This window comes from Pecten maximus, chromosome 8 (genome assembly GCF_902652985.1).
Source record: "Pecten maximus chromosome 8, xPecMax1.1, whole genome shotgun sequence".
Classification (NCBI taxonomy): Eukaryota; Metazoa; Mollusca; class Bivalvia; order Pectinida; family Pectinidae; genus Pecten; species Pecten maximus.
Genome location: NC_047022.1, coordinates 24,805,312 through 24,833,169, shown reverse-complemented (window position 1 = coordinate 24,833,169; position 27,858 = coordinate 24,805,312). Strand labels below are relative to the sequence as shown.

Sequence of the window (27,858 nt, the reverse complement as noted above, 5' to 3'; positions counted from 1 at the left end):
CGATTATCTGAATAATATTGAATCATTAAAAACAATGTCGAAAAGACTACAGCTATTGACGCTAAGGAATTAAAATCAAAGTACAGTGGACCTCCGTATTTTAGGGATGTATACCACTGATATGTACCGACAGTTTGTTTTGTATTGTTTACTGTCCTATCAACAGCTTCGGTCATTTAAGGACGGCAAAATCTATCGAAATCCAATACAAAGACAACTGTACTGAAATCTGCCTATCAGTCTGCCTGTCAGTTATGGAAGATCTCCTGTTTCATGCTGGTATCACAATACCTTAAAATAATATAAAGGATATGACAAACTTTTCTGTAAAACTTACCCAAATGTACTGTTGGTTGTTTTAAGTGTGGATCGCCCGGTAAAAGCCCCCCTCGAAGTGTTGGACGCGGAATTTCTTTGGGAGACGCTCCCCATCTCTCTGATGTCAATTCGTGAAGAGGCCACAGACGAAGTAAGTGATACAGTATCCGGATTTGTCACGTGACCATTGGCTATAATCCCTAGCGGACTTTTCGCACCCGCTTCCTTAGTTGTCGGACGGCTAGTATCCTGCTCCTGTTCCGAAGTGTTTTTCGAAACGCTTTCCTTGGACATACTTGTGTTGTTTTGAGCCATATCTCTAACTATATTTATATCAGATTATACAATAAAACTCAATAGAGTATGACTGTTACGTTTGGGCTAAAACAAATTCGATTGAATTGTTGATTAACATTACGCCTACTTCATTGCTTAGATAGATAAATGTTATCGATTGTATATCCAAAAAATGTATAAATTTTTCAATATGTTTTTTACTAACGGTTCTTTTTTATCAACATATTGATCGAGTTCATTTCAAAAACATACCAAATAACTCGCATAACCTCAAAATCAAAGCATATCAAACATTATCGAATGGATAGATAGTGTTGTATAAAAATAGTTTAAAACTACATGTTCACCATTTAATTCATAGATACGTGACTTTCAGCGTAACTCTATATCATTCAAGGATAATTAACGAGTAACATCCAATGCATCATAGAATTAATGACTTAACACTGTGCCGATTCCCAAACACGACGAATACGTTGTTAGGCTATTCCAAATCACCGACTCAAGAAACATCTTAAGACAACGACGATTAAATCCGAGAACCACACACACGCGTTAATATATAGCGCCACATAAAATAAAGTTTCCTTAAAGATTAACCATCCACTCCATCGGGTCCCGGGTAGCGCTGTGTTGACAATCCCGTATCGAGGTAAGGGTGGAGATTTTTGCCCGTCAGTTCCCGTTAATGTAAGCGATACGTCATGCCCACCTTTAAGGCTCGGAACATCTCCGCTCGGCCGTTGTTTAAATTCTACTGAGCTAGCGGCGAGCTGTGTAGTGTCGAGAATAGTTCTATTGTCAGTCCCGAAAGACAATGAGTAGATTAAATATCATTGTCCTAGCCAAATCACTGTGCCAATTAAGACTTTATTGTTTAAAAGGACTACGTTTTGTATAAACGATTTACCTGTTGTGACTAAACTGTTTCTGTTAATATATCATCCGATTTTTTTTCTTATATGTAACAAATCCGTTTAAATACCCGGGATGATCCTGGCGTGTCAGTATTGTTTCCGTGGGGCTCCTAGTACATATGACAGTCACAAAAAACAGTAATCGTTTTATAAGTGTGTTACCTAGTCGTGAGGTAATCGTACCTTTAAATCACAATATATAGTTCATTCTTAAAGACTTATTCATCTCGTTAAGTCTTCTTTGTGTGATCCACAAGGTCAATTAGGATTCCGTTCGATTGCAGTGGTACGAGCTGTGACGCGCTTCAGTTTGTTACGGTCTTGTTCCACACAACGTTGATTAATGAACGGTTGTCCCATGTGTGACAAACTAGAGTGTCACCAGTCATTAAAAGTCATATAGTACCTAGGGCATAATTGTACCGTAATGGAATTACTGCGCGTGTCTGTCTGTCTTACTGGTTGTCACTGAATCATTTACTATTGGAAAAGTGGACTTTAAAATTTACGGGTGCAGACTTACTATTAAAGACTGCCCGAGGGGATGTGCATTTTATATATAACAGCACTGCATCAAGATAAAAGCATAAAAAACATGTACATGTATGTAGTAATTATTTTAGATTTCATGAAATGGTGGTAGATTAATCTCGTGTGTTATGGTAGTATATATACAAATGTACATTTAACTGTGGGCAGAACGAACATTTTGAAAGTTAACCAATTTCAAAAAGTTTTCCTTAAAACTAAATCAAAGCCACCGCGAAATTGCCTCAGGTTCCATAAATGAAAATCAAAGTTTCCCTAACAGTGCACTCAAGACGAAACCCTAATGACATTGTCCGGCAAATGACCATTTGACTCTGGCCAATCTAAATGTTTGTATACACCATTTCCTATAAACATCTGTAACTGGACTAGCTATTACTTCAATGTATGCCCGGATGTATTTTAACAAAAATGACTTTCCTGAGGAAATATATATACACTGTTACAAATAACAAATACCAGAAAAAGCAAAATAAAAGAGAAGGCAACATTGAAGGTTCCGCAAACTATATATTTTCTCTCCGTTGTATATTAGAAGTCGTGTAGTGTATTATCACAAGTACTGGGGGCTTGTTGCTTAATGTACCTGTGTATATACATAGACTTCGCTGATACAATAGTACTGAAAATTTAAATTAATTATCAAACAATCTTAAATGCCGATTTATTGGTTATTATTTCAAATTAAATATAATCAACGACATCAAAATTATTCTGAGCATGTCGTTTAATTGGAAAATAGTATACCTTCCTGTTATTCGTCTTAAACCGATGACTATTGAACGGTTACGTGTTTAACAGATATATAGTTTCTCTTTATTTAAGATGTGAAAATATCTTGGTTTATATTTTTACTTTTTTTATTTTCCATTTGTTGTAAAATTATGTTGTATAATGCCCGACAGTGTCCGTCTTTACAAAGGTAAAATATATATAAGAGATGAAACATTGTCATCGTTTTGATAATTCAGAAGAAAACATCTTGCTTTATTATTTCTAAATGTTTCATTTCTTTTCCCTCAAAAACCAGTGTCATGTAGGACGTGTGTCAAGGGGATACAAACAGCCAGAGGCATATAAGGACGAGTGTCAAGGAGACACCAACAGGCAGAGTGATATAAGGAGAGTCGTCAAGGTTACACAACAGGCAGAGTGATATGAGGAGAGTCGTCAAGGTTACACAACAGGCAGAGTGATATTAGGAGAGTCGTCAAGGTTACACCAACAGGCAGAGTGATATGAGGAGAGTCGTCAAGGTTACACAACAGACAGAGTGATATGAGGAGAGTCGTCAAGGTTACACCAACAGGCAGAGTGATATGAGGAGAGTCGTCAAGGTTACACCAACAGGTAGAGTGATATGAGGAGAGTCGTCAAGGTTACACCAACAGGTTGAGTGATATGAGGAGAGTCGTCAAGGTTACACCAACAGGCAGAGTGATATAAGGAGAGTCGTCAAGGTTACACAACAGACAGTGTGATATGAGGAGAGTCGTCAAGGTTACACCAACAGGTAGAGTGATATGAGGAGAGTCGTCAAGGTTACACCAACAGGTTGAGTGATATAAGGAGAGTCGTCAAGGTTACACAACAGACAGTGTGATATAAGGAGAGTCGTCAAGGTTACACAACAGACAGTGTGATATGAGGAGAGTCGTCAAGGTTACACAACAGACAGTGTGATATAAGGAGAGTCGTCAAGGTTACACAACAGGCAGAGTGATATGAGGAGAGTCGTCAAGGTTACACCAACAGGTAGAGTGATATGAGGAGAGTCGTCAAGGTTACACCAACAGGTTGAGTGATATGAGGAGAGTCGTCAAGGTTACACCAACAGGCAGAGTGATATAAGGAGAGTCGTCAAGGTTACACAACAGACAGTGTGATATGAGGAGAGTCGTCAAGGTTACACCAACAGACAGAGTGATATGAGGAGAGTCGTCAAGGTTACACCAACAGGCAGAGTGATATGAGGAGAGTCGTCAAGGTTACACCAACAGGCAGAGTGATATAAGGAGAGTCGTCAAGGTTACACAACAGACAGAGTGATATGAGGACCGGCGTCAAGGTTACACCAACAGGCAGAGTGATATGAGGAGAGTCGTCAAGGTTACACCAACAGGCAGAGTGATACGAGGAGAGTCGTCAAGGTTACACCAACAGACAGTGTGATATGAGGAGAGTCGTCAAGGTTACACAACAGACAGAGTGATATGAGGACCGGCGTCAAGGTTACACCAACAGGCAGAGTGATATGAGGAGAGTCGTCAAGGTTGCACCAACAGAAAAAAGAAGACGAAGAACACAGAAAGAAGGAGTAGACAAGAAAATAAGAACCCATTGATGATCATGGCAGATCAAATTTAGCATCTTCAATGTCCACTTAAGCAGAAGACGAAAGAAAAACCCTATTATGCAGATCGGGCTTGGAGAGGAGAAACATTTAATTCTATCTTACGATCAACCAACAGTAACATATTATTGAGTTCTCCAATGTCCTCCAAACAGAAGAGTCACCATCTCCGGCAGGGACAAGGACAAATTTAGAACATCAGAAAGAGTATTTCCTCAATCTAAGAGCACATGCTTTTTACAAGGCGTCTTGGGTTATCACAAGTGATTAGACCTTGATTAAAAAAAGCCAGACGACTCTGTAACCTGGCGATATAATTAGAACGAAGACGTGGTGTGAACTCATCGATAACAAAGAAATGAAGACCAACAGCAAAGGCACCCGGTATTACAAGATACGCAATGTGCTGATATTATCGATGTTGTCGCCATTTTTATTGCACGCCATCACGTAAATATTCTTTTTATTGAAAGAATCACTCAAGAGTACCACCATTACCGGCAAACCGGTAACTTCCGGTAAGAGGTGATTTTGAATATTTGTTTAAACGACTTGTTGTATTGGTAAATACACTTCACAGCCGGTTCAGACATACATTATACAATAACATTAATACATCTTTTATAGCTGTGTAAACGATTTATTCGTCCATCAATACAAGGGCCTCAAAAACGTGCCAACCCAAAACACTTTATCCACACTGACTGAATTATATATGACAGCAGAAGCAAGCCTCGCGAAATGTTGATTGCTCTTTCAATTGGAAGAAGATCGTGAGCAATGATTAATGATCTAGTGGCATAAAGGAAGTCGGATTGGAACCTACTTACGTTACACAGGTCTATTGTCTTCCTATGAATAATGCTTTTTTGTTTGGAGTTTGATGTCCTTGCAGTAGCTGAATTTGTGTTTAAAATAGTGTTTGGGGAGACACTTGCTGCAGAAAAGGAAGCATAAGAGGAGGAGGAGAAGAGAAGATAGAAACTAATCGAAAAGATAAAAAGAAGACACAAGTGTTGTAATAGGACCACAGATCGATGATCGTTGAATGATTCATTATATGGGATTAAGAAGCTACAAATTCTGCAGGGCCAACGCGTGTCCCCTTTTACGATCTCATGCAATGGAGTATATATTTTATTTTCTGTGTCTCCAATGTTCCATTGAATAAAAGACATTTAATAACAGAAAATTAAACATACCATTTATTCTGAGACAAAACATAATGTAAAATAATACCAAATATTTGTATTCAGGTTGTTAATTACCAAATTAATAAACATGGAGCTGTCCGTTCTTGGAATTAATCCCTACTGACACGAATCCTTGCGTGGAAGGTAGTGACAGCTCAACTGCTGGTTCTCAATTTCCCATTTATATTGGAACAAAGTAAAATATTCATGAAAAAGACGAAACAATGACGTGTCTTTTTCTTCCGCATTTTCATTTGTTTGTATTTTACTTCTCGTAATACTTAAAACATCATTCCCCCCGTAATATCCCAAATGCCATCGGCACTGCTGTCATTACCTGAATACCTATGTATGGATGAAGTGGGACACAGCGAGCTCTTTTTGAACTTTCATCTGTTTTAGGATAGATGGATGTATGAATACGGTTCGTGCCATATCATTCGTTTCCGAGCCACGTAGTCAAACCTGCCTTAGTGACAACCTGGATTAAGTGACTACCTCTCATATGTGTCCGTATTTCCCCTCCCCATGTTATTTACTATACTAGTTACCTGAACCTGGATTGAGAGACAATGTCACATCTGACATTTTCATTCCCTCCCTTAGATGGTCACACATGACAGGTTAGACTGTACTTGTGTGTAGAGGTAGAACGCAATGACTCACTACAATCTAGTTTTTAATCTGCCGCCATTTGCCGACTGAAATTATAACATTACAAAATAATTTGTATGCATGTTCAGGGAGATAAAAATTGTTTAGGAAAAGAGGTATAATATCGAAATTGTACCTGCATTTACACATCAAACATAACAATATGGCTATTGACCTAAAACCGTACTTTTATAGACTCGACCCCATGAGACTTGGTCATGCAAGGACGATGTTTCGCTGTCCGTTAATTGATATAAAGACAAATACACAGCTATTAATTATCAACAAGCACTAATCACCAGTGACCATTGTTCTGTGTTCACATAGATCCCAGAGGAAACGTTGGATGTACATCAAACTTCGTTTCAATGATGAGACAAACGTAGCGATACACACCATCCATGATTTATATTTGTATAGTCGAAGTTGAAAATGACGTCGTTATGAGGAACTATCGGTTAGAGTATTAGTAGAAAACAAATGAGGTATACATAGTGATGATCTAACGAGAAAACAAATCATTGGAACTTAAAAGACAACACCAATCTTTCCCAGGAGGGGACTGGGATGTTTGGGAAACAACGTGAAGGTGCGTTTTCTATTTGAGATTGATCTGTTGGAATTGACGCACACGAGGGGTCTTACCGTGGAAGGAAACAGGAGAGCCCGGAGAAAACCCACGTGGGCGGAAGGTGGCGCGTACTTTTTCACGTCTGATTTTGAAATAGAACCCCGGTCTAAGTGAAATGTGAGTGCGTATCCACTGCACCTCCCAACCCCCATTTTGGGTTATCTCAACACATACTGCTTTGTAAGACAAATCGGGCAGGAAAACATCGGCTTGAACAGTACCTTCCCTACTTCCGTCTATTCTATGATTTGTGACTTGCTTTTTCTTGTTGGTTTATGCCATAAAAGACCCAAGGACATATACGAAGACCTTTGTAACATGTTTTGCTCTTGAAGTGTTAAGAAATATTTCTAACACTGCGCTTTCAGTATCCGACAATTTTAACACGTCCTCGGTCGCTTTTAATGTTCTTAAGCTATTGATATATCGATTTGATCCAATCGCAATATCTCGGTCAGTTTCGTCATGACTCGGATTCCGGAATTGTCCGAGATATTGCGATTGATCCTGATCGATATACATAAACAATGTTATATAATGCATCAGATGGCAGCTATTTTGACGACATTATAATTATGCTGAGTCATGTGCATTTGATAAAAAAAAGATCCAGCCCGTTTAAAAAAACTATATTGTTTACGCGCGTCAATAGAAACAATGGTATAGCTTTTTGGTTCGACTAGGTAGTTAAATATCCTTCACAGATTCTCAAACGTCGTGGTCATTAAACTCAGCCCATCAATCTACCCCCTCACAAAATCGTGAATTGTGTAACATATCATCACTGTTTCTAATTTTTATTTACTATATTGTAAAGGTAAGCTGCTCGGTTTGTAAATGCTCTACGTGTATGACAGACAAAGTATACGATATTAAGTGTTTTCACCTATACAAACATAAACTGTACATAGTACTTGTAGTATAGACAGTTTCTAGGCATATTTATTTGGACTGATTAAATATTAAGTATGCATACAGAAATTTACATCGACGTAAAACAGTATCTTTTTAACCGTCGCGGGCACTACTCAAATATGTATGATGGCCCAACAGTTTCTTCACGTACCTTTTCATATTGTCTGAAAGCACGTACGCTCGTATACAGTATTTTGTTTAATTACCGAGAGTTGCATTGAAAGAAAATGTCTGGACGTCTAAAGTCTATTGTCACTTTATCGGCCATTTAAATTTCACATTTCCCCTAGTTTTTATACTTCTTAGCGCAGGGGTGACTGGCATGGACATTTCTGACTTGGCGATTTAGTGCCTAGATCATGAGCTCGAGGTCCAGTCAGGACTCGAGTAAAATTGTCTTCCTTCAAAACTTGTGTTTAATATATCTCCCATATCATGATCCACATAAAAAGAGCTATATGAATTATGTGTATGAGATGATTCACGTATCCTCTATGTTTTTATATATTACGTTTAAATATTATAGTCAATAGCTTGCCTAAATTAATACAATGTACTTAGATATTATATTTATTACTTGATTAATATATCTTATATACACAACAGGAAAACAATGTACCAAAGCTCCTCCTGTTTACTCCTATTTATATAGTTTAGTATGTACATGTACATTGACTTTGGGTCCGAAAAAGTCCAAATACTCCCCATACGCCATGCCTACATTTAATGTTTTTCATATTTGATATAATTGATAATTCCGAAATACGTCAAATATATCAATCATGCTTCATAAACTGATGGCCTTGAGACTATTTTAATATAATTCGCTCGTTTCATTTGTCATCCTGCTCATTTCAATCTCAATCAACTCATTTCAATATTAGATACATTTTTACAATTTTCTTGACAATGCGATTGAATAACCGGCTTTTCAATGTTACAAACCATGTTTCAAAACTTGGTTTCCACCGATAGTGCCAGTGTATCCATCCACGATACCCTTGGTGAACCAGTTTTGTTATAAATTTCGATCCTGTCATGACATGTACAAGAGGTACAGAGACCTACCCCCAGCATATCATGGATGCACTATATATTAGCTTCAGCATACCTCATATATATATGTCAAGCGTTATGTTTACGACTAGACAGTGTTAAGGGCTGTAACTAAATAAGGGACTTATCAGCAAGGTTAAAACATCGCTACCCATTATTGTCCTTGTTTGATTAGAATTTCATGCACCCTGCTGTTTCTTTAGACTGTGAAACGACCGTAACAAATAGGTTTATGCATCTATTTACAATTTTCAACTTGCTTAACGATGTATGATTGTTGAGAAAGCATGTGATGAAAGTACTCCAGCGGATGTGCTGTGTTAGCTCAATTTTCACTCCTGACTGTATCAAACGTGAATGAACAATGAGCTCCCGACCGGTATCAAACGCACACAGACAATGTAGCACGTGAACTGTGTAAACACTCGTCATTGAAGTAAATATTTTCTGACTTTTATGATAATCAAACCATTTTTATAAGCAAAAAATGAAGTAATTTGTCGATCGTTAAGGTAAAGGTGAGGTGATATTTCTACAACGGTGGCCATACAATCGCGGTCACAACGCCTTTCGCTGCACGAGTATCCGGACTATTTTTTATCAAGGTCTCCCCCATGCACAGCTGCTCTACACTGAGATACGAATCAGGATAACAAACGTTTATTGCACTTATGTGTGGGTAAGATACCTTTGAGACTCCATCAAAGTCACAAGTGACCTAAACAAACACTAATCATATCTGACAATGGCCACTGCCAATTATGAGGTCCGATCCGTTCTACCAATACTCGTCTAAAACGGTAACGTGGTCATTAATATTCCAATCACATTTTTGTTGATAGTTGCCACTCAAACGAACCCATTTCGATAATGGGACACACACCCAGACGTATTTACGTGCATACACATCCGTTATCGAGACGTTCAAAACACCATTTCCAACGATAAGTGGACAGACTTTGAGACAAAGGGAAAACGATTTATGTTTCAATTATGGCCTATTATTGACGGTGTCATGTTATCAACATATTGATTTGTAACCTGTCATAATTAAAACATGTAGCAACCAAGATAATGCTTTAATAGACTCCTAAGTGTTTTATGTAAGGAGCAGACGGAACAGATAGGACAACACTGCCTGGGGCAGGCACATGGCTGGTCCACATTACCTGGGACGTCTCATCCAAAATATATCTATATTTGGAAAGGGTAATGGGAAACCAGCGACCTTTCCTCACTCTAAACCATTCGCGATACCACTAGGCCAAGGGGCCATATTTCCTCGAGCGACGCAAGTAGACAACCTATTATACTACACACTATACAAATTTAAATCTGTCACAATGCTATTCTGAGTTTCAATACGTTCATATGCAGTCAAACAAGTAAGAACATATGAAGGGAAAAGAATAGTCATATAAAAAAGATAGAGGTTATCGACGAATGGCTGATGTCTTTTGCTTTCGCATCATCGACGACACCCGTCGTGAAAAGCTAGCTACATCACAGATAATGTTACGTTCCCTAATTAAGAACACGGGAAATGACACTGGAACCACCAGACTTATTCAGGAACATCGAATACCACTAACCTGATATAGTACAAGGAAATAGCATGCTATTCAAAAGGATTATGATATCGACCATGAAGTTCTAGAGATTGTCCCAAATGACAGCACTTGGAGGTGCAGCTGTAGGGGACCAGGTACGATTCTCCGATCGGACGTAAAAAAGTTGACGTAACTTGGTTCTCAATTATTGTTATATAAGTTTATAGTTTTATGACATTGTGTTCTAAGAATCTGCACCTCCGGTTCTCAAAGAACAGTACCATCACATAATGTAATATGTCCGGGTTGTGTCCCTTAAATAAGATGTACGCACGCTTGAGTAGTCTCGTAGTTGTGTTGCTCCATCGCTATTGGAAACGTTGAATGTTTTCTTTTGTTGCTATGACCTTAAATCCCGATTTTGGGATTTCACAGAAAGGTCGGAAAAGGTTCAGTTGTTGTACGAGCAAAACGCAAGCCTCCCAAATCAAAATGTTATTTAGGTAAGATTTGCGTTCGCCAATGTAGCGTTCGTACCGAATCATTAACTGTTTATAAGACATAAATCCTCTAATTCTAGAAAGCCCTGTCGTGAAGAAGTAAGGAGAATAACCAAGTGTTCTGGAAGGGGGAGCGTCACCTGCAATATGAATTTATTTGCAATACAAATGATGTCACGTGCTCAACATGAGAACTACGGCAGTGATAAAAGAACAACAGGTCATGTCATCGAGCACCAATCACGTCTGACTTCATATGGCACAAGAAACTGAAAACACTAACTTATGAGATCATGATGTTGCCCACTAAACTTTCTTAGTCTTTGCACGAATGTGAAACACCCAGGGTCCGCATTCATGACACCGAATTCACCCTCAAATGCACATTTTGCGCTCAGGCTCAAATACTTTTGGTGATAAATCTGATATCTGAATGGATATTCAATTTTCAATGATTTGAAGGCGCTTCGGAAAGACTTTAAATGAGATATATATACAATGTTAACGTTATTATTTTAAACTAGTTTTTCATGATTTAAGCTAGTATACAGAAGTTTGCGTTCAGCACATACATCATTTTTGAACGGGAGAATGGTTTGATGAATACGGACACTCTGTTGTCCTGCACACCTATCCTGTGGTGTGATGAATGTATTGATCCTACACTTCCAGTTCCTGTAACCAATATTTACTCTAAGGAATATCAACAAATACATCGCAGAAGCTGAATACTGCCTCACCCGTGGAGGAAATAACCTGACAGAGGACTGGAATCACATCCGTCATTATATTTACTCTATCGAATGAATACGGAGGGATTGTAACATATGTTTTTAACTGGATATGAATTGGTGTTGGTTTTGATTGACTGATATCTACTTAAGAAGCTAACGATTTAGATCCATAAGTCACTTCGTACGACGGCTTACATTAACAGCGAGTTCTTACTGAACCATGATAATTAACGTGATGCCATTGATAAAATGTAGTATTCATTATAACCCGTGTTATATTGAAGGTTTTAGCATGCTAAGATGCAAAACGGAACAAAAAATGTGACGGCTTCCCGATGGTGGTCCCCCGACACCTTATTAACTTTATTACTTTAAATGCATATTACAAACATACATTGACAGAAGATCATTTTACAAATGTACCTAGAGTTTGGTGGAGATAAAATTCTTACATAAAAATTGTTTGGGAGGTTGCCATATATCCAGATATTGAACTCACAGCCAGAAGTCAAACTCAGATTTTATTGTACGCAATGGTCTGTAACGGGGAACACGTGTTCAGTGACACACTGTAAATGCTCTGGACACCGTAGCTGACCAAGGCTGGTTACAAAAAGGGAATATCATTATCCCAGGTATATACACTGTCAGTCATTATATTGCAACTTGAAAGTTCAGCAATCTAACTTCTTGGCTAAATGATATTCTTACATGAGCGTTGATGTGATATGGATATGTGGTACGAGGTTTGACTCAGGACACATCAACACAAAGTTAACATTTTGCATGAATAATTGCTTATTGCATGTAGCCATGTGATAGACCATGACATTTCGTCACGGAAAATTCTGTCAAATCGTAAAACAAAACCATCAACACCATGTGATTATGAACGAACATGACGATATAGTTTATGTCTTACATACTTTCAACTCAAGATGCTCTAACTATTTAATGTGAGATAATGTATTTATATATTTATTTCGAACATATAACTATTTTCTCCTTAACTACAAACAATACCTGATAATTTACTAAAAAGTAATAACAAATATGAAAATAGCGTGTTTACAGATTAAATGCAGATCATTTGCTATGCTGATTCATTTCCTTTGAAAGTGACTAAGGGCCGACAACCAAGTTCCACGGAAATACAGCGACCTCGAGATTCGTTTAATGTAACCAAAGGTGATACTATTTTTTCGGCATAGCCGTATAATTTACTTTTGTTCCCGGATATGACGCGACAGGTGGCGTGACTGGTCAAGATGAAGTATGTGATTGGTCAATGTAGCGGTAAATGCAAAATGCAGACATGCAGTTAAAGACGAAACAAAATTAAGATTGAATGCAAGCTGAATAAGTGGATGTATCTATTCAAATGACACATTAATAAAATCATATTCCTGATTCAAATGCAGTCTTATTATCACCAAAAATGATTCAAACAGATATAATTTTGTTATCCGTGCTGAAACTGCGCATTTATTAATTAGTTCGTTAATTCATTTCACCAGCAGTTTTACATTATAACCACCAGCATTAAAACTATGCCGTTTATCTTTTTTTAAAGATATTTCTTGTTCTGTTTTAACCACAACGTGACGTATCTGAGCCTCGATTTCGTCACATACTAGTCCAGTGTGCAGAGAGCGAAAGTGAACATAACCCCTAAAATAATGAGGGTGCTAGCAATGTAATTAAAACACAACAGACTAATTACTCTGCGGACACGGGAATATACATGTATTTCTGTCTTGTACTTTCATATCAAGACAGATCAAGGTTAATTAATATCAACCAATCGGAAGACAAAGCAGCATTCAGTCTGCATTATGTGAAGCTATGGTTTTGTCACAACTGATGACGTAGACAATTTACAATTAGTTAAACATATGTATCTGTTAATTTGTTGTGGCCTATTGCAGACCTGTAGAACTCAGCATTATAGAGTATACTAGTAGTTTGTAATACTAGGAAATAAGTTTTCACCGAGATACATTTCTGTAAAAACATACATCAGTATAGAAATACCAGCTCACCTAACATGCATCCTACATCCTATTCATTATTTCACCAATTCAAATATTAGATTGAAGATACCACTAGACAATTAATTATCATGATTATGAGTTCAGAATCCTTTCATCGACATTCGTCATTTTAGTGTCATTCATATGAAACAGAATAAGAAAAGAGATCTCAGAGATCTTTTATAGTACGTTTTCCTTCTTCCCTCTTAAATAGTTGATGATAAAACAAAGTAAACGGGAGTTTTAATAGATATAAGGCCTTCTACATATACAATCTGGAAGGATCATTTAAGTACTATATGAGATGTTGCGGTAATGATTTTCATCTTGTCAAAATTCAAAATGACCGCTTGTTGTTAGAGGGGAATGTCGCGCAATATATATTCTCATTATATACATGTGTTGACGATATCTTATACATTTTATGACAGTATTCAATGCCAGATCATAAAACATATCCTAACCGAATGCTTCCATTTTTGAGAAAAGTTTGAAACTATCCTGAGGTAATAATTTATGCAGTAGGCTGATTACTAAGTCCTGATAATATTCTAATTGCTTAGATCCTTTAATCAAACACATTTTACCTAAAAGTACATAGCTACCTGTTGCTTGCCATTTTTCAGTTACCTGTTGCTGGTCATTTCTTACATCCCTAGTATAAATCGAAAGCAATCAAAATCACAAATCAGTTTATCTTTTTCCTGTATTGTTTTGGAAACGAAATTGGCACATCAAAATGTTATACGAAAAATTCCAATACGAGAGCTGGAATCAGAGTGGACACTCGCTGTCTCAGCGTCTATCTGGTGTTTGGGAACTCGAAAACACATTGGCTGTACTGGTATCTACAGGCGTCTGATAAGGACGTTTGTAATCACATTAGCTAGCTGTAAAGTGGACATGATCATAGACTGTGTATATACGTACTGTTAAATAACGAAGTGTCTTTGATTATACTTCGTGGATTATTATTGACAAATACAGAGATTATCAGTGATTCTACCATGTTTGCTATGTAACGCCGGTTTTGATTGGTTTAAAACCATGTATTATTTTCCAATAACCCACGCTCGTGCCAATAATACACGGTCGTGAGTCACGGCTGTCACAATTTTAAATATCTAATATTCACCAGTTTGATTAAAGGTTACTATAGCCGAGTGGGCTAATGGGCTAGTCTTTCAATATATTTTTATCACGACGCGAGTTCGAATCCTACGGAGGCCCTCCTTTTTTCTTTTTTTTTTATCCTTTTTTTTTTCAAATTTTCAAAATCAATGCCATATGATAGATGCTCTTGATCGTAGTACTGTATTGCCTGTATATTTCATCAACAAATAATAAGAAATAAGGTTTTCCCGGGGTTTCTTTGCTGTTTTTCTATTAGAAATGAGGTCGATCTCAGAACTAAACAGTACATGGTAGAAAAGAAATAATCAACTTTGACTCGTGTATTGTTGCAGGATATACAACTCGGACTCGGATATTTTGCAATTTTAATTAATAACTCAGGCCTGTGGCCTTCGTTATTAATTTAATTTCAAAATATCCTCGTCCTCGTTGTATATCCTGCAATAATACACGAATCATCGTTAATTATTTCTTAACTATACACACAAGCGAGGCGTTCTTGACACCTTTGCTGTTTTGGGAAAATCTAGTATTTTGCTGGAAATGGCCGCCGACATTGCCAATGAAATATTGAATGTAGCTTTTTTTGTTTATTTATTCAAGATAATGTTTGACACTCTATCACAAAATTCAGTAGAAGATTCAATTACTTTGAGGCTAATGCCTGTTGGTGATGATGCTTTGTAGATTCGAGACACAATAATTCATCGGCATCAGAAAAATCAAAGTGAATTAATGAATTTACATCATATTGCCGTCATTTAACAAATTGGAATAACATGTATTTTGATAGGTCAGCAGGTATGCCTATATGAAATTATATGCTGGGTGTTGGGCGACTACTGACTATGTATGAGTACATTATGTAACAGAGAATGCAGTGAAAACAACAGCAAGATAATAAAACATCTTATATATTGTGACATTTTGTTTTGTAGATAGAGGGTTACATACAGTAAAAAAGGCTAATAGACTCAATAGGTGACTGTAAATCACTTATATTTTGCGTGGAATTTATTTTCGCGTGAACACGCGAGAATCCATCCTGAATTGAAATCCTTCATGATTATTTGAAAGAAAATAACACTTTTGGATGGAGCCAACTCTAACGGTTTCCAATATTTCTAGCATGAAGTATGCTTATTTGTTTTGTTTCAAACACATTTCGGATATATCGAACTATTTCCTCTGGTCTCGTGGACTGATTTTTTTAAACAAGGTTTACTGTATCATAAAATGGTATTCATTATTCCTTTAATGATTGTAGGACTCACAAATCACCTATTTATCTTAATCTTAAGATCGTGAGAAATATTTACATTTCGTTTTACTTGCAAAAAGATACTGTATTTAATTATAATCATCTGTTACATTGTTAATTTATTATGACAACGATAATGTAAATAGTATGATTTTATAGAGAACCCCACCCCTTCTCAATATTAACATGACCATGTGTCGTTATGTATTTTAAATTTGCAGTTAACGTATTTATATATTCCTAATAATCATGAAAATGCATATTTCCAAAAGCACGCAATAATGTGAAACTATAATTAGATGTAGCCAGCCAAATTGGCTTAAAAAAACTACATTATGGTATGTGAACGTATTCAGTGTTAAAATTTGTCTATGTACAGTCATTCAACAGTGGAACCTTGAAATATAATTTCTGTAATGTATATATGGGGAAATACGATACTAGTCCATTGACTAAAACATACAGAAGACACAGAGCTCAACTCATAACAGAAGGTCACAACATATCAGCTTAATTACCGCGATTTCGTTATATATATATAAATAGAATCGGAACTCATATATCTAAATATTTTGTTGCTTTAAATTTTGAATGAAAATGATTAAATTTATATCATTTGATTAAAAGGAGAGTAACTATTGAAATACTAACAAAATCTTTTATAAACGGGAATATATTCGTAAAGCTAACCAGAATTTAAAGGTAGTGTATTTGGACGGTCGCTCTTATGGACATGTTCTTGACAACCGATCAATTGTTTTGAACTAACATATCAATAAAGAGGTTGCTGGACTTTCCTTGACAAATTCGTCGTCCGTCAAAGGAAATCGACTTCAATAACTGGCTACTGATGAAAACAAATTCTCAAATATAACTGGATCAATGATTCAAACATATGCAATGAAGAGTTAGTAAAGTTTCGACCAAAAAGTTAAACTGAATTAAATCGATATCACCCGGCCCGTTAATCATAAAGTATGATAAATGTACCCTGTACATAAGGTCAAGACAGAGTCTGACAACCCTCTACGGCGCATTGGACTGGTCCTTTATATCATAGAAACCATCCTGACAACCCTCTAGGACGCATTGGACTTGTCCTTTATATCTTCGATCATGTCAGCAATGAATTTTAGATAAGCGAGAAAAAATCTCAACGATGGCTTGAAATACTGAAAATCAGTAATCTCTAGGCTTTAGTTCATGTAAACTAATTGCAAAATTATTATTACTACTGTTAGTAAGCTAGAATAGCCCTCTATCTTAGAGGTTATTGTAGATTAATAGAATCTTTGACCCCCTTGGGGGTGAGACTAGGGAATCTCAACCCGAGGGGAGAGATACTTAGGTTGCCAAACACGAGGCTTGCCGAGTGTTTGGCAGCTTAAGTATCTGACCACGAGGGTTGAGATTCCCGTCTGATTATTTTTCTCTTTCTCTGTTAACCATCGTATGTATCTAATATCAACGTTACATCAATGCAAGACAATGTTGACGTGACGTGAATGAATTGTTGGCGTGACGTCATTGCATTGTCGCCGTGACGTCATTGTATCGTTGACGTGACGAAATGCAATTTTTGAGAACGTGCAAAGATATAGCTTGTCTCAACCTAGGCTGTGATAAGAAAATCTCACACCGATAAAATTGTGGATATCCCTGTCCAGGGTGAGAGAAAATTCAATATATACTTTTAGGTTTCCCTTTAAGTATCATAATAATGTTTTTATTATAGAATTAGAAAGAAAAAAAAATTATCAAATAAGTATTGACTTTGCTAATACTGGGTTGTCGAAAGGCATATTGGCAACGCACTTGCCTATCACCTAAGCGATCGGGGATCGATTTCCCGATCGGACGTGAACCAGTAGGGGGTCACATGTCCGACCTCAGGGGTTTTCCCTGGGCACTTCTGTTTCCTCTCACTGTAAGACCCCTCGCGCGCTTCAACCCGGGCCAACAAACGTGAATAATATAAGTTGTTATAACTTTTTTTCTCCAATTGTTGTAAAATACATAAAGTTTACTCTTTACTACTTAGAATATTGCAAACTAATACATTTTTGGGAATGATTTATTTTTGCAATGCTCAATATGCAATCACAAAGAACAATATCCGCAACATATATACAAAGGTATTTAAATAAAAAATGAACTTTCCTTTATTTCGCGAAAATAAATCCCCGCGAAACAGTCTTTGACAGTAAAATCGCGAGCAAATCATCGTCTATGACGCCATTTCGATTTCATTTCTGACGTTCATACGCTAAACCCTGGAAATATTCACGGACTGGCAGTAATATGCTTACACGTTGTAAATTTGTCTTTGAAAGCATATCAAAATCCTTTTAGAAATACATGTATATTGCATACCAACAAACAGGAAATGTTTACTACGGGTTTTAACACTGTGATCGATAGCCCGATAAGTTTGATCGGTGGTGAATGTTGGACAGAAGGCCGACCTTATGTATTAATACATGTAGTATAATATGCATCGATACGTCGATAATAAACACCAAGAGAATGGGGTCCAAAATTGATAAAAAATATATATAGAGGTTACACAACGAGTGGTTGTTGGATATGGAATTTATTTCACACGAGTAAGTTATTTTTTAAAGTTACAAAAGACACGAGCTTTAGCGAGTGTTTTTTGCAACTTTTAAAAAATAACTTACGAGTGTGAAATAAATTCCATATCCAACAATTTCGAGTCGTGTGACCTGTTTCTACCACAATAATATCGGCTTGAATCAAAGGGAAACGTGGCCAAGTATAATTTCGCGTATGCAAATAAAGTGTACCGGTGACGTCCGGGACCCGGTGATGTGACGTCATTAGATTATTGATGACGTCAATAACAATTGCAGCTTGAGTCAAAATACCACGTGTGGTATAAACAGATTGTTAATCAACAGCTGTAATGATTAACTGATGGTCTGAGAGTTGAATAACACAGGGCATTGTGGTAGAAACAGATTTACACAGACACCATTGAGAAAGTAAAATGGGAAAACGGCCAGGTGTTCCGGCAGAGAAAACGTCATCTTTGATATCGACAACATGCGTCATGTTAATCCAGATCGAATTCAATCTTATTACACTATCTAATCTGATTGTGATACGCATCCATTGACTCTGTGATACACTTTTAAGCTATTGATCATTTTAGGACTTAGATTATGGTTTGAAAGCATTCAGTGCTTAATGTCATATTATCTATTGTTCATAAAAGTCCTTAATACAAAATCAAAATCATCAATAGTGTCCATTATTATTTTGATCCCATTTGGAAATAATATGTTTCTTTGTGACTTATAGACGTTAATGTGATTTTTGCTACAAATGTTAACATCTATTGGGGACGCGGTGTGTCTTAGCATTATTACTTATTTTTAAAATAGTAGCGTCATTGATAAATCAGAAAACGTGTTCAACATTCTGGGGTATTTGGTGATACTGCCTCTGCTGTTTCCATATAAAGCTTTCCTTTATTAATACCTCCACGCTTAAATCGATTTTGAGTTAGAATTATTACGAAATTTTACACTTCGATATCCTTACTTTTGCGAGCACATTGTATGTTAGTAATTACCTTGGTTATTTGTGATTTCATTATTAGTCTTTATGACCGATACCATGGAGCAAAAATGAGATAAATTTGCCATGCATTACTCCACATATAATAGAACATCTATCATTTGGTTGAAGTTCATCAATGTACATAATATAATATCAAAGACGCAATATACTCATCCTAATACCACCCTCACCCCACAAAAGTATATCTAAAACAAAAGACGAATGGAGCTATACAAATAAAATTGTATACACATGTTACGAAGAAAATTTTTCATTAATTCTTAATTAAGATTGGATATATATATATATAACAAGAATATAGTACACGAATTTAGATTTATGTAATAAGATTTAAAAATGTAAACAACAACATGACACTTACTTGCTTGAAAGAAGACTCATTTTTCTATCGTTGAAAGAAAGCCGTGACAGGGCAGGGGAGTCCATAGCGCTGACGTAGCTTCCCGTGCTGTCGGATTTCATTCTGTACTCCAGTGCTGGTAAGGAAACACGGTCGTGTTTGAACTTTCAAGGAAACAGTTCCAGCGATTTAAAGAACACTTATAGATCGTGTTGAAATAAACAGTGTGTTAATGGCTGACAAGCGACCCAATTCCGTGTAAGCTGAGGGGGTACGTAATCCCACGTGTCATCTACATTACAGTAAACAGTACTGTTCATACAAGCTTGTTTGATATAATCGGCGATCTTCATCAGCGATTTTGTTCATACACTTATCTTTACCTATTTGTTCAAGAAGACATTTCCACTGAACGAAAATCTTCTTCGATAAATCTTCAACAAACACGATCCTCTATCATTAACGAGTAATACAAAAACTATAAATAAGGAGATAACTATATCAATGGGAAAATTTGCAGGTGTATTACGTGTTGTTATGATATCGATTTTCAGTGATAAAATTGCGATTATAACTTGTGAATCTCTATATATGACGTAAGGTCAAATACCACTAGAAAGCTATTGAACCTTTTTAATCAAACAAAGTATGTTTGTTCAGAGTAAAAAACCCGTTACTTCGCCTCTATTTGTGCGCCTCTGGAATTGGTCTTCGATCGTCACTGATAAAGTTTCCCATTTTACCTGATGTGTCTATATTTATATCACACTGACTACATTATAACATCCCCGGACACATGTCGATATCACCATTATATCCTATCAGAAATTGAAAAATCTCATCGGAGTATCCCCAGAATATCCAACGGCACAAATGGTTCAAAAGAGAAACAGCCTTAGGTTGTCATGTTCTTCTGATGAACTGCAGTCGTCACTGAAGACAAAGAAAAGCCAAAAAACGTGTTACATTCGCGTTTCTCGCACACTACTTGATAACTGTTGTTTGTTTAATATTTTTAGCTTTAAATAAAACCGCACGAATGATAGATAAAACGTATTACTTTGCTATTTTATTTTCTTATATTTGATAGGTTATAAGTTTTGAATGCATTATCCAAACAACAGGCTATCTTTGTCACATTCAGCTTATTATACACTGAGAAATCAACCGGACCGTCCGATAAAGTTTTTTTTCTCTGAAATAGCCCACATATACAAAACAAAAACCACGTGTTTCCTGTTGTAGCCGGAAGTCGTGAAAGATTTCTATTGGAAAGGACTATAAATCATATTTTGTATTCTTTTGTGTATCACAAGTGTTACCATTGTCTATTAATAACCCCGTTTTTGAAATATCAATACTATCTAAATACAAACCATTCATCTGCTTGAAAAGTCTGTGTTTACCGACCTACTTCTGAATATTGACAAAACAGAAGGAATGGAGTGAGGTTGAGAACAACGCATACGTCATCAAATATTTTGCATATTAATTTCCGGACATACACAAAGACAAATATCTGCACCCCAAATCGATAATTAATAAAAAGGTTATATAATGTTATGAATATTTTAAATCTCTAAATATAGTGTTTACATTAAATCGTTTTTGCTTTAAAATGGTAACTAACTAATACACAATATAATACACAATCTGATTCAGGTAACAATATGTGTATGTTATGTATACGAAACATTTGTTTAAAATGCTCTTATTATAACAGTAACTTCAGTATTAATCCTGGAGAATAATTTTTACAGTACCTGTCATGCAGCAAATATGCCGTATGTCCACTCAGCGAGGCCAATAACACCTGGATTTAACCTATATTACTAAACTACAGAGAGTGTATCTCTATTTTAGTATACCCCGATGATTTCTAGGTTTGTGTATATTTAAATTTAAAAAGCGTCCTGTTCTATCATGCGTTAGAAACAGAGACGTGGCCTCATAATTACCGGCTATATTTAGGGTCACCATGTTTCCTTTTTCAATACCCACCAATCCTTGACATCCATGTAAATAAAGAAACACCTTTTCTTCTTCGAATTTCAATGTCTTATCAATTAACATGTACTTGATACTTCACAATCACGTTTACACTCAATTTAAGTTCAACGTTCAAATTACATTTGATTGGAACGAATCTAGTCTAACCAATAATTGTAAGTGAAGGAGTATGTTACTCGTAAAGAAAGGTTAAAGGTCAGAATGTCTATAATGTTAAGCATGCAAGGTAAACATGACATTTACTGAACTCATTCAATTTAATTATAGACTGACTACTCGCCGTGTTTGAGGACTTTCATTATAAATTGAATTCCAGTTAGCCATGATAAAATGTCTGAGCTTTTATACTTGAAGAATAACCCCTTCCCATACAGTCATAGTTTGAAATTTTGTCCCGTGATAATTAACCTTATTGGGTTAATGATTCTTTGATTACAAAATGACGTTTCATGATATTTACGGCACAAAAACACCATGAAATATTAAAAGAATGCACTTAACAGTGTATTTGGATAAGACATGCCACCATTTCCTAAACCATTTCATAAACCTTAAATTATAAATCCAGGGTACTTAAACGGCATGTAAGTACATAGCCAAATTGATGGGGATTTAAAATACCACAGATAAAATAATCTTTTCATCTGACGGATCAGGTACGACTTAAGCAGATGGGGACTAAGCCGTGTGTATATTGTTTACCTGTTTATTACCCCTGTCTCTTTCATGTTGTATATTCCTCTCACAGTAGGTTTTACCTATCACAGGTAACAATCGTACACCTGTCAAATCACTGTAACGTTGACAAATAGGTCCTACTCTAGCCCATGCTATTTATTATTTTTTATTTTACTTGCTTAGTTTTCGTGAAAATATTAAGGGGCTATTTATTGGAGAATTTTTTTAAAAATCAATGATCCATATTCTTTAGTAAGCATGCGATTTCCTGATGAAACAACAGAAGAACGTTCTTCCTATTCGACGTAAACGTTAGTTTACCACATTCATCAAATTCAATTACATAAACTTTTTTATCGGCTTTAAATTATCCTGATTCAAAATCATGCATAACACATTCGGTTTAAATTAAACGGGCACCTAAGACATTTCCACGTCAATATATGACATTTAAATATGTGAACTAGGTAATGTAAGTACCGGATCCTGTTATCAGCCTGTTTTTCCGGGTACATACAAACATTTCTAGTACGTTAGATCTCTTTATCGAAAGTGTAGAAATCCGAGCCGACTACTACCAGGCACGGATTTGTCACCAGCTAATGCGACTGACAATCAAATGTAACTAACCACCTTTTCCAAGATATTTAATAAAATCACACTCTCAATGATGCAGGTACACATGCTATGATTTTAAACAAACTCGAATTGCATGGTGAAATAAGAATGAAACAAAGAGTTGCTTTAGTATATACTTACTTGTTACCTTGGTATCACTTGCACATTGTCGGTACACCAGGGGCGGTTTCTTTTCTAAGTTAACAGCTAGAACTATAAATCAAGAAAACATATATATAATGACCGAAACTAAAAACCCAAACAAAATCCAACAAGACTTTTACTCAACGTATGGCGGAGCAGAATGAGAGAATGAAAAGACAGTAATTCTAACTAAAATCTTTAACAGGTAAAATAGAAATAAAATTATAGACATACATTTTGTAACCAAAGGCCATTGGAAAAGCATCGCCATAACCAGGGTCTTATGGGGACGGTTGTTAAGGCAGAGTAAGAAAACAGAGAAAGAAAGAGAGATTAGTGAGGAATGAAACGGAGTATTCAAGATCCCAAGTGTTACAATGGGAAGAGATCTATTTTAGTCTTTTCAATGTCCCCCAATTATGGAACATGGAAGAAACCCTCCGATTCTCAAGGAGGTCCACTTTTAGTTGGTTGACTTCTACGATCAATAATGTGGCGGGTTACACTAGCTCTTATTATTGGTCCAATGTCACTGATTAAAGACAAAAGAGAAACTACCTTGGGTGAGTTCCTTGAAAAAACATAAGAAAAATTAGGAAAATCCAAGGCAACTGAGATTACGTCAGTTCCTCAAAATGACATATTATATGGTGACAAGGGAACAACTAGACATGCAAATGAGCCTCCGTTTGAGCTGTGCCTAGCAGCTTCGTTGTCACTACTCTAACTCCCATTTGCCATTCTGCCGTAACACGGATTCGACTTATATTTGTATGGCGGGCGTCGTCGTGACCTAGATTTGTATGGCGGGTGTGGTCGTGACCTAGATTTGTATGGCGGGTGTGTCGTGACCTAGATTTGTATGGCGGGTGTGGTCGTGACCTAGATTTGTATGGTGGGTGTGGTCGTGACCTAGATTTGTATGGCGGGTGTCGTCGTGACCTAGATTTGTATGGCGGGTGTCGTCGTGACCTAGATTTATATGGAGAGTGTCGTTGATGAATCAGAAGACGCTTACACTTCCGGAACATGTGGACTTTTTACCTGTTTGTAAGGTGTAACAATTGTACCTGCTGTCCCCATTTCATTATCGTAAAAGGCGACTTTACTTGGGGATCTTATTTTTTCTGTTCTTTCTAAACAACTTTCGCTTCCCTAATGCCGTGATTGGCACTGCCTCAAATTTGGCCTTCTATCAACGTTTGCTTCCGTAAGGAAGGCTATGGGTTTTTATCCCCTGTCAGAGATATACATGTACTATAGTCTATAAAAATGGTAGTTGCTACTCCTGCTTAGCGCTCTGCATTTTTTGGAGTTCGACGATTGGTTCGCCCGTTGTTAGTATAATGTGACCGGGTGGGGTGTCCTGCTGGTTGTCATCGATTTATCACCAAACATATTTGAGTCTGAGAGCAAAATGGGTGTTGGAGCACGAGTGCAAAATGTGTATTTGAGCATCATTACTATATCATGGGTCCTGTCATCATTCCACATATCCATATACAATGTATATATCTAGATCAATATTTCATTGGTATGTAAATCGGTATCTGTCTCCCTAGCAACATGATCAATGAAGTAATATCAACAGTACGGACAAGTAAACTGTCAAATCAAGGTAACCCATTCCCCATCAAGACTTACATGTAAACACGGAACACACAAGAACGATTATACGTAGTGTATTAATGAACTACATTGTAAATAAAATAATGTTGATACATCGATGTTCCCTGTTCTGATTGATATTCAGAACCAAGTACCCGCTTTGTGTATACAAGAATGTAGCAGGTTTTAATCTTAGCAGTTTAAGGGTAGATAACTTGGTGGAAAAGGGTATACGAAGACACGACTTCAACAGTGCTTACAATAAGTCAACCCAGTAATAATTAGAATAATAAAATACTTTATTTAGAGTGGATTATACTTTGAGTCGCAAGACTCTTCTTCCAATTATACAATATTTACAAATGTATCATCGCTCAACCGATCGAGCTAAAGAGAAGATCTCTCTAGCCGAGCGGTATATTGCGGCTAGTATTTACCAGGGTTACATAGTGTATTTCGACGTCTTACAAACAGACTTGCTACGACTTTTCTCTCTGAGATTGTATTACCTGTGGTCTTTCAAAGTGTCCTCGAAACAAAATATATATCATATATCATCATATATCTATATATAGCATATGTTTTTTCAACTTCTTTTGCGATGTAAAGAAGTATACAAAACTACAACACCACATATACATTGTTTTTTTTATAGAGAGTTACCTAAACATTAGTACTCTTCACAATCAAAAATACTATTCGTTATTGATTTTTATTTTAAATGTCTCGCTAGCAAAAACCGTAGGTATTTCGATAAAAAGAACAAGTGCACTCGATGCAACGTTACATCATGTTGTGGCTGTATACGAGGGTAATATAACGAGAATACTAACCGTACCGCATATAATATCGTAAGTTTTTTATATTCCTCAAACGGTCATATTTACGATTACATTTTCTTGATTAATATTTTTCAAAAAAGATTGAGTATAACTTTCCTAACCTGGATTGGAATACTTATTAAATATCTTTGATCACTGACGAGTTCTAGAAGGGCTAAATAGCTTTTTGACGTAGTTTTAGATTCGTTTTTCGGTATACACTGTATCTACTTCTAAATACTATACTATTAAAGTGTACTATTAATGTATTTCTTGTTTGCACAATCCATCGATATATAAACTGTTGTGTATTCGTTTTAATCAAATATTCAATGTCCGCTGTCGTGAACACACCGAATCCAACATGTCATCTTCACACTAAGTCTTGAGCGAACATGATTAGCATGTTAATAACTATATCTTTTCAATATCTGATAATGACTGGTAATTGACTTTCTCAATTAAAAGAACAGGGAGATTTCAGCGTAAATATTGAAACACCGGAACATGTTCTAGTTTAGTCATAAAACTGCCGATATGATATATATATTCAATAAACTTACCGGTATTCGTGTAAATGAAGTGAAATCCGTGGCGGCTATGCAAATATTCGATCATGTACCCCTGATACAGGACAAAAGTATTAGTGTTGTCATAACTGATCTACCAGTGGACAAGGTCCCAAAGGCTCTTGGTCGGCTACTGATAATCTACCAAGAAAACATTCCGGCATTTAACAAAGATCGAGCCTTTCCTCTCACAGCGGTGTCTTTATGAATTGATACAACAACCTTTATTAAGACATTCCCTGGAGTTGTAAAGAGAAAATTGATCGGCATTTTAAGTCAAATAAAAACCAGGTGTTGGGGGTCCATTTATATACCGAGGAAATTGGTGAAACACATGTCACACACTTTCTGTGTATACCTAGCAGGAACTACAGGATTATGAAAATCATGTTTTGTACCCGGTTTTCACAATTTATTAAAATGCACATTCGGTCGATAATTCGGTAAATATTGCAACACGATATAACACAAAACATAATTAAAGTTTGTTATGAAAGATGTCAACTGCTGACTGAAATTCAACACAGGATTTCCATAGACACAGGTAGATCAAGGGAGTGAAAACTTTTTATGATTGACATCATTATATAATTTATATGAAGTAGGACGTGTCAGGTTCTCCTTCCGTTGTCATCACCACCTCGGTTCCTTTTAGAGACATTCATACGAATTAGGGATGTCGTCGATGTAGCGAACACGCTTATCACTCCGAAACATCTGGTCTTATCATACTTGTATTTTAAGTGTCGTCGTACAAATTTTCATCTTATTCATATTAAGCCATCTTTTCATCAATTCTGAGTCATATAATGACGATTTTGTTAGCGTGTATAACAACGCTTTACCAGCATGTCATTGTTTTAGTTTTACAATACAATTTTATTATAAGGTCATTCAGTTCAGCAGGGAAATACGTGTACATTACAAAAGGTTTGGAAGAGCGTTCTTGAAAGCTGAATTATCTTATAAAGGGGCGAAGAAGGATTTATCCATGATATGACGCCAAGGAAATCAAATACGTTGATAAAGGAAGAGGACATCCACAAGGTGGAGGCCGGGATAGTGGTTTGATAAGAAAGGTCAGAAAATCACTAGTCGAGGATGTTTAAAACAATAATTTACTTTCCATCAGTTCTACCCAAAGTGCCACATGTCTTTTAAAACGTAATTAAATTTATAATATGACACCAACTTTTGTTTCAGGTGTTAAAGCGAATTTAAATATTAAAACGTCTATATATAATTGCATCAAATCTTTATGTTATCATGTTGAACAGTTTAGCAGAAATATGTTATGACATAAATAGGACTGCAAACGAGATAACGTTGCCTAGCAACAATGTGTACATTACTTAAAATTAATCATGAA

The 27,858-nt window shown here is 36.4% G+C and overlaps 1 protein-coding gene across 2 annotated transcripts in view; it reads right to left on the bottom strand.

The window, feature by feature from the left end:
* Window positions 1-26,519, bottom strand: part of LOC117332927 (kinesin-like protein KIF12) — a 128,284-nt gene extending 101,765 nt beyond the window's left edge. Inside the window, exons 1-3 of one of the 2 annotated variants that reach the window (XM_033892006.1) lie at window positions 26,484-26,519; window positions 23,489-23,560; window positions 20,063-20,974 (exon numbers count right to left, since the gene is read on the bottom strand). In XM_033892006.1, coding sequence (XP_033747897.1) covers window positions 20,063-20,163 — 101 coding nt within the window. In that variant the 5' untranslated portion in view covers window positions 20,164-20,974; window positions 23,489-23,560; window positions 26,484-26,519. Of the gene's footprint in view, window positions 1-337; window positions 1,458-20,062; window positions 20,975-23,488; window positions 23,561-26,483 lie in introns of those variants that run through there. The other variant, XM_033892004.1, reaches the window with a different exon arrangement.
* Window positions 26,520-27,858: the final 1,339 nt, after the last annotated feature.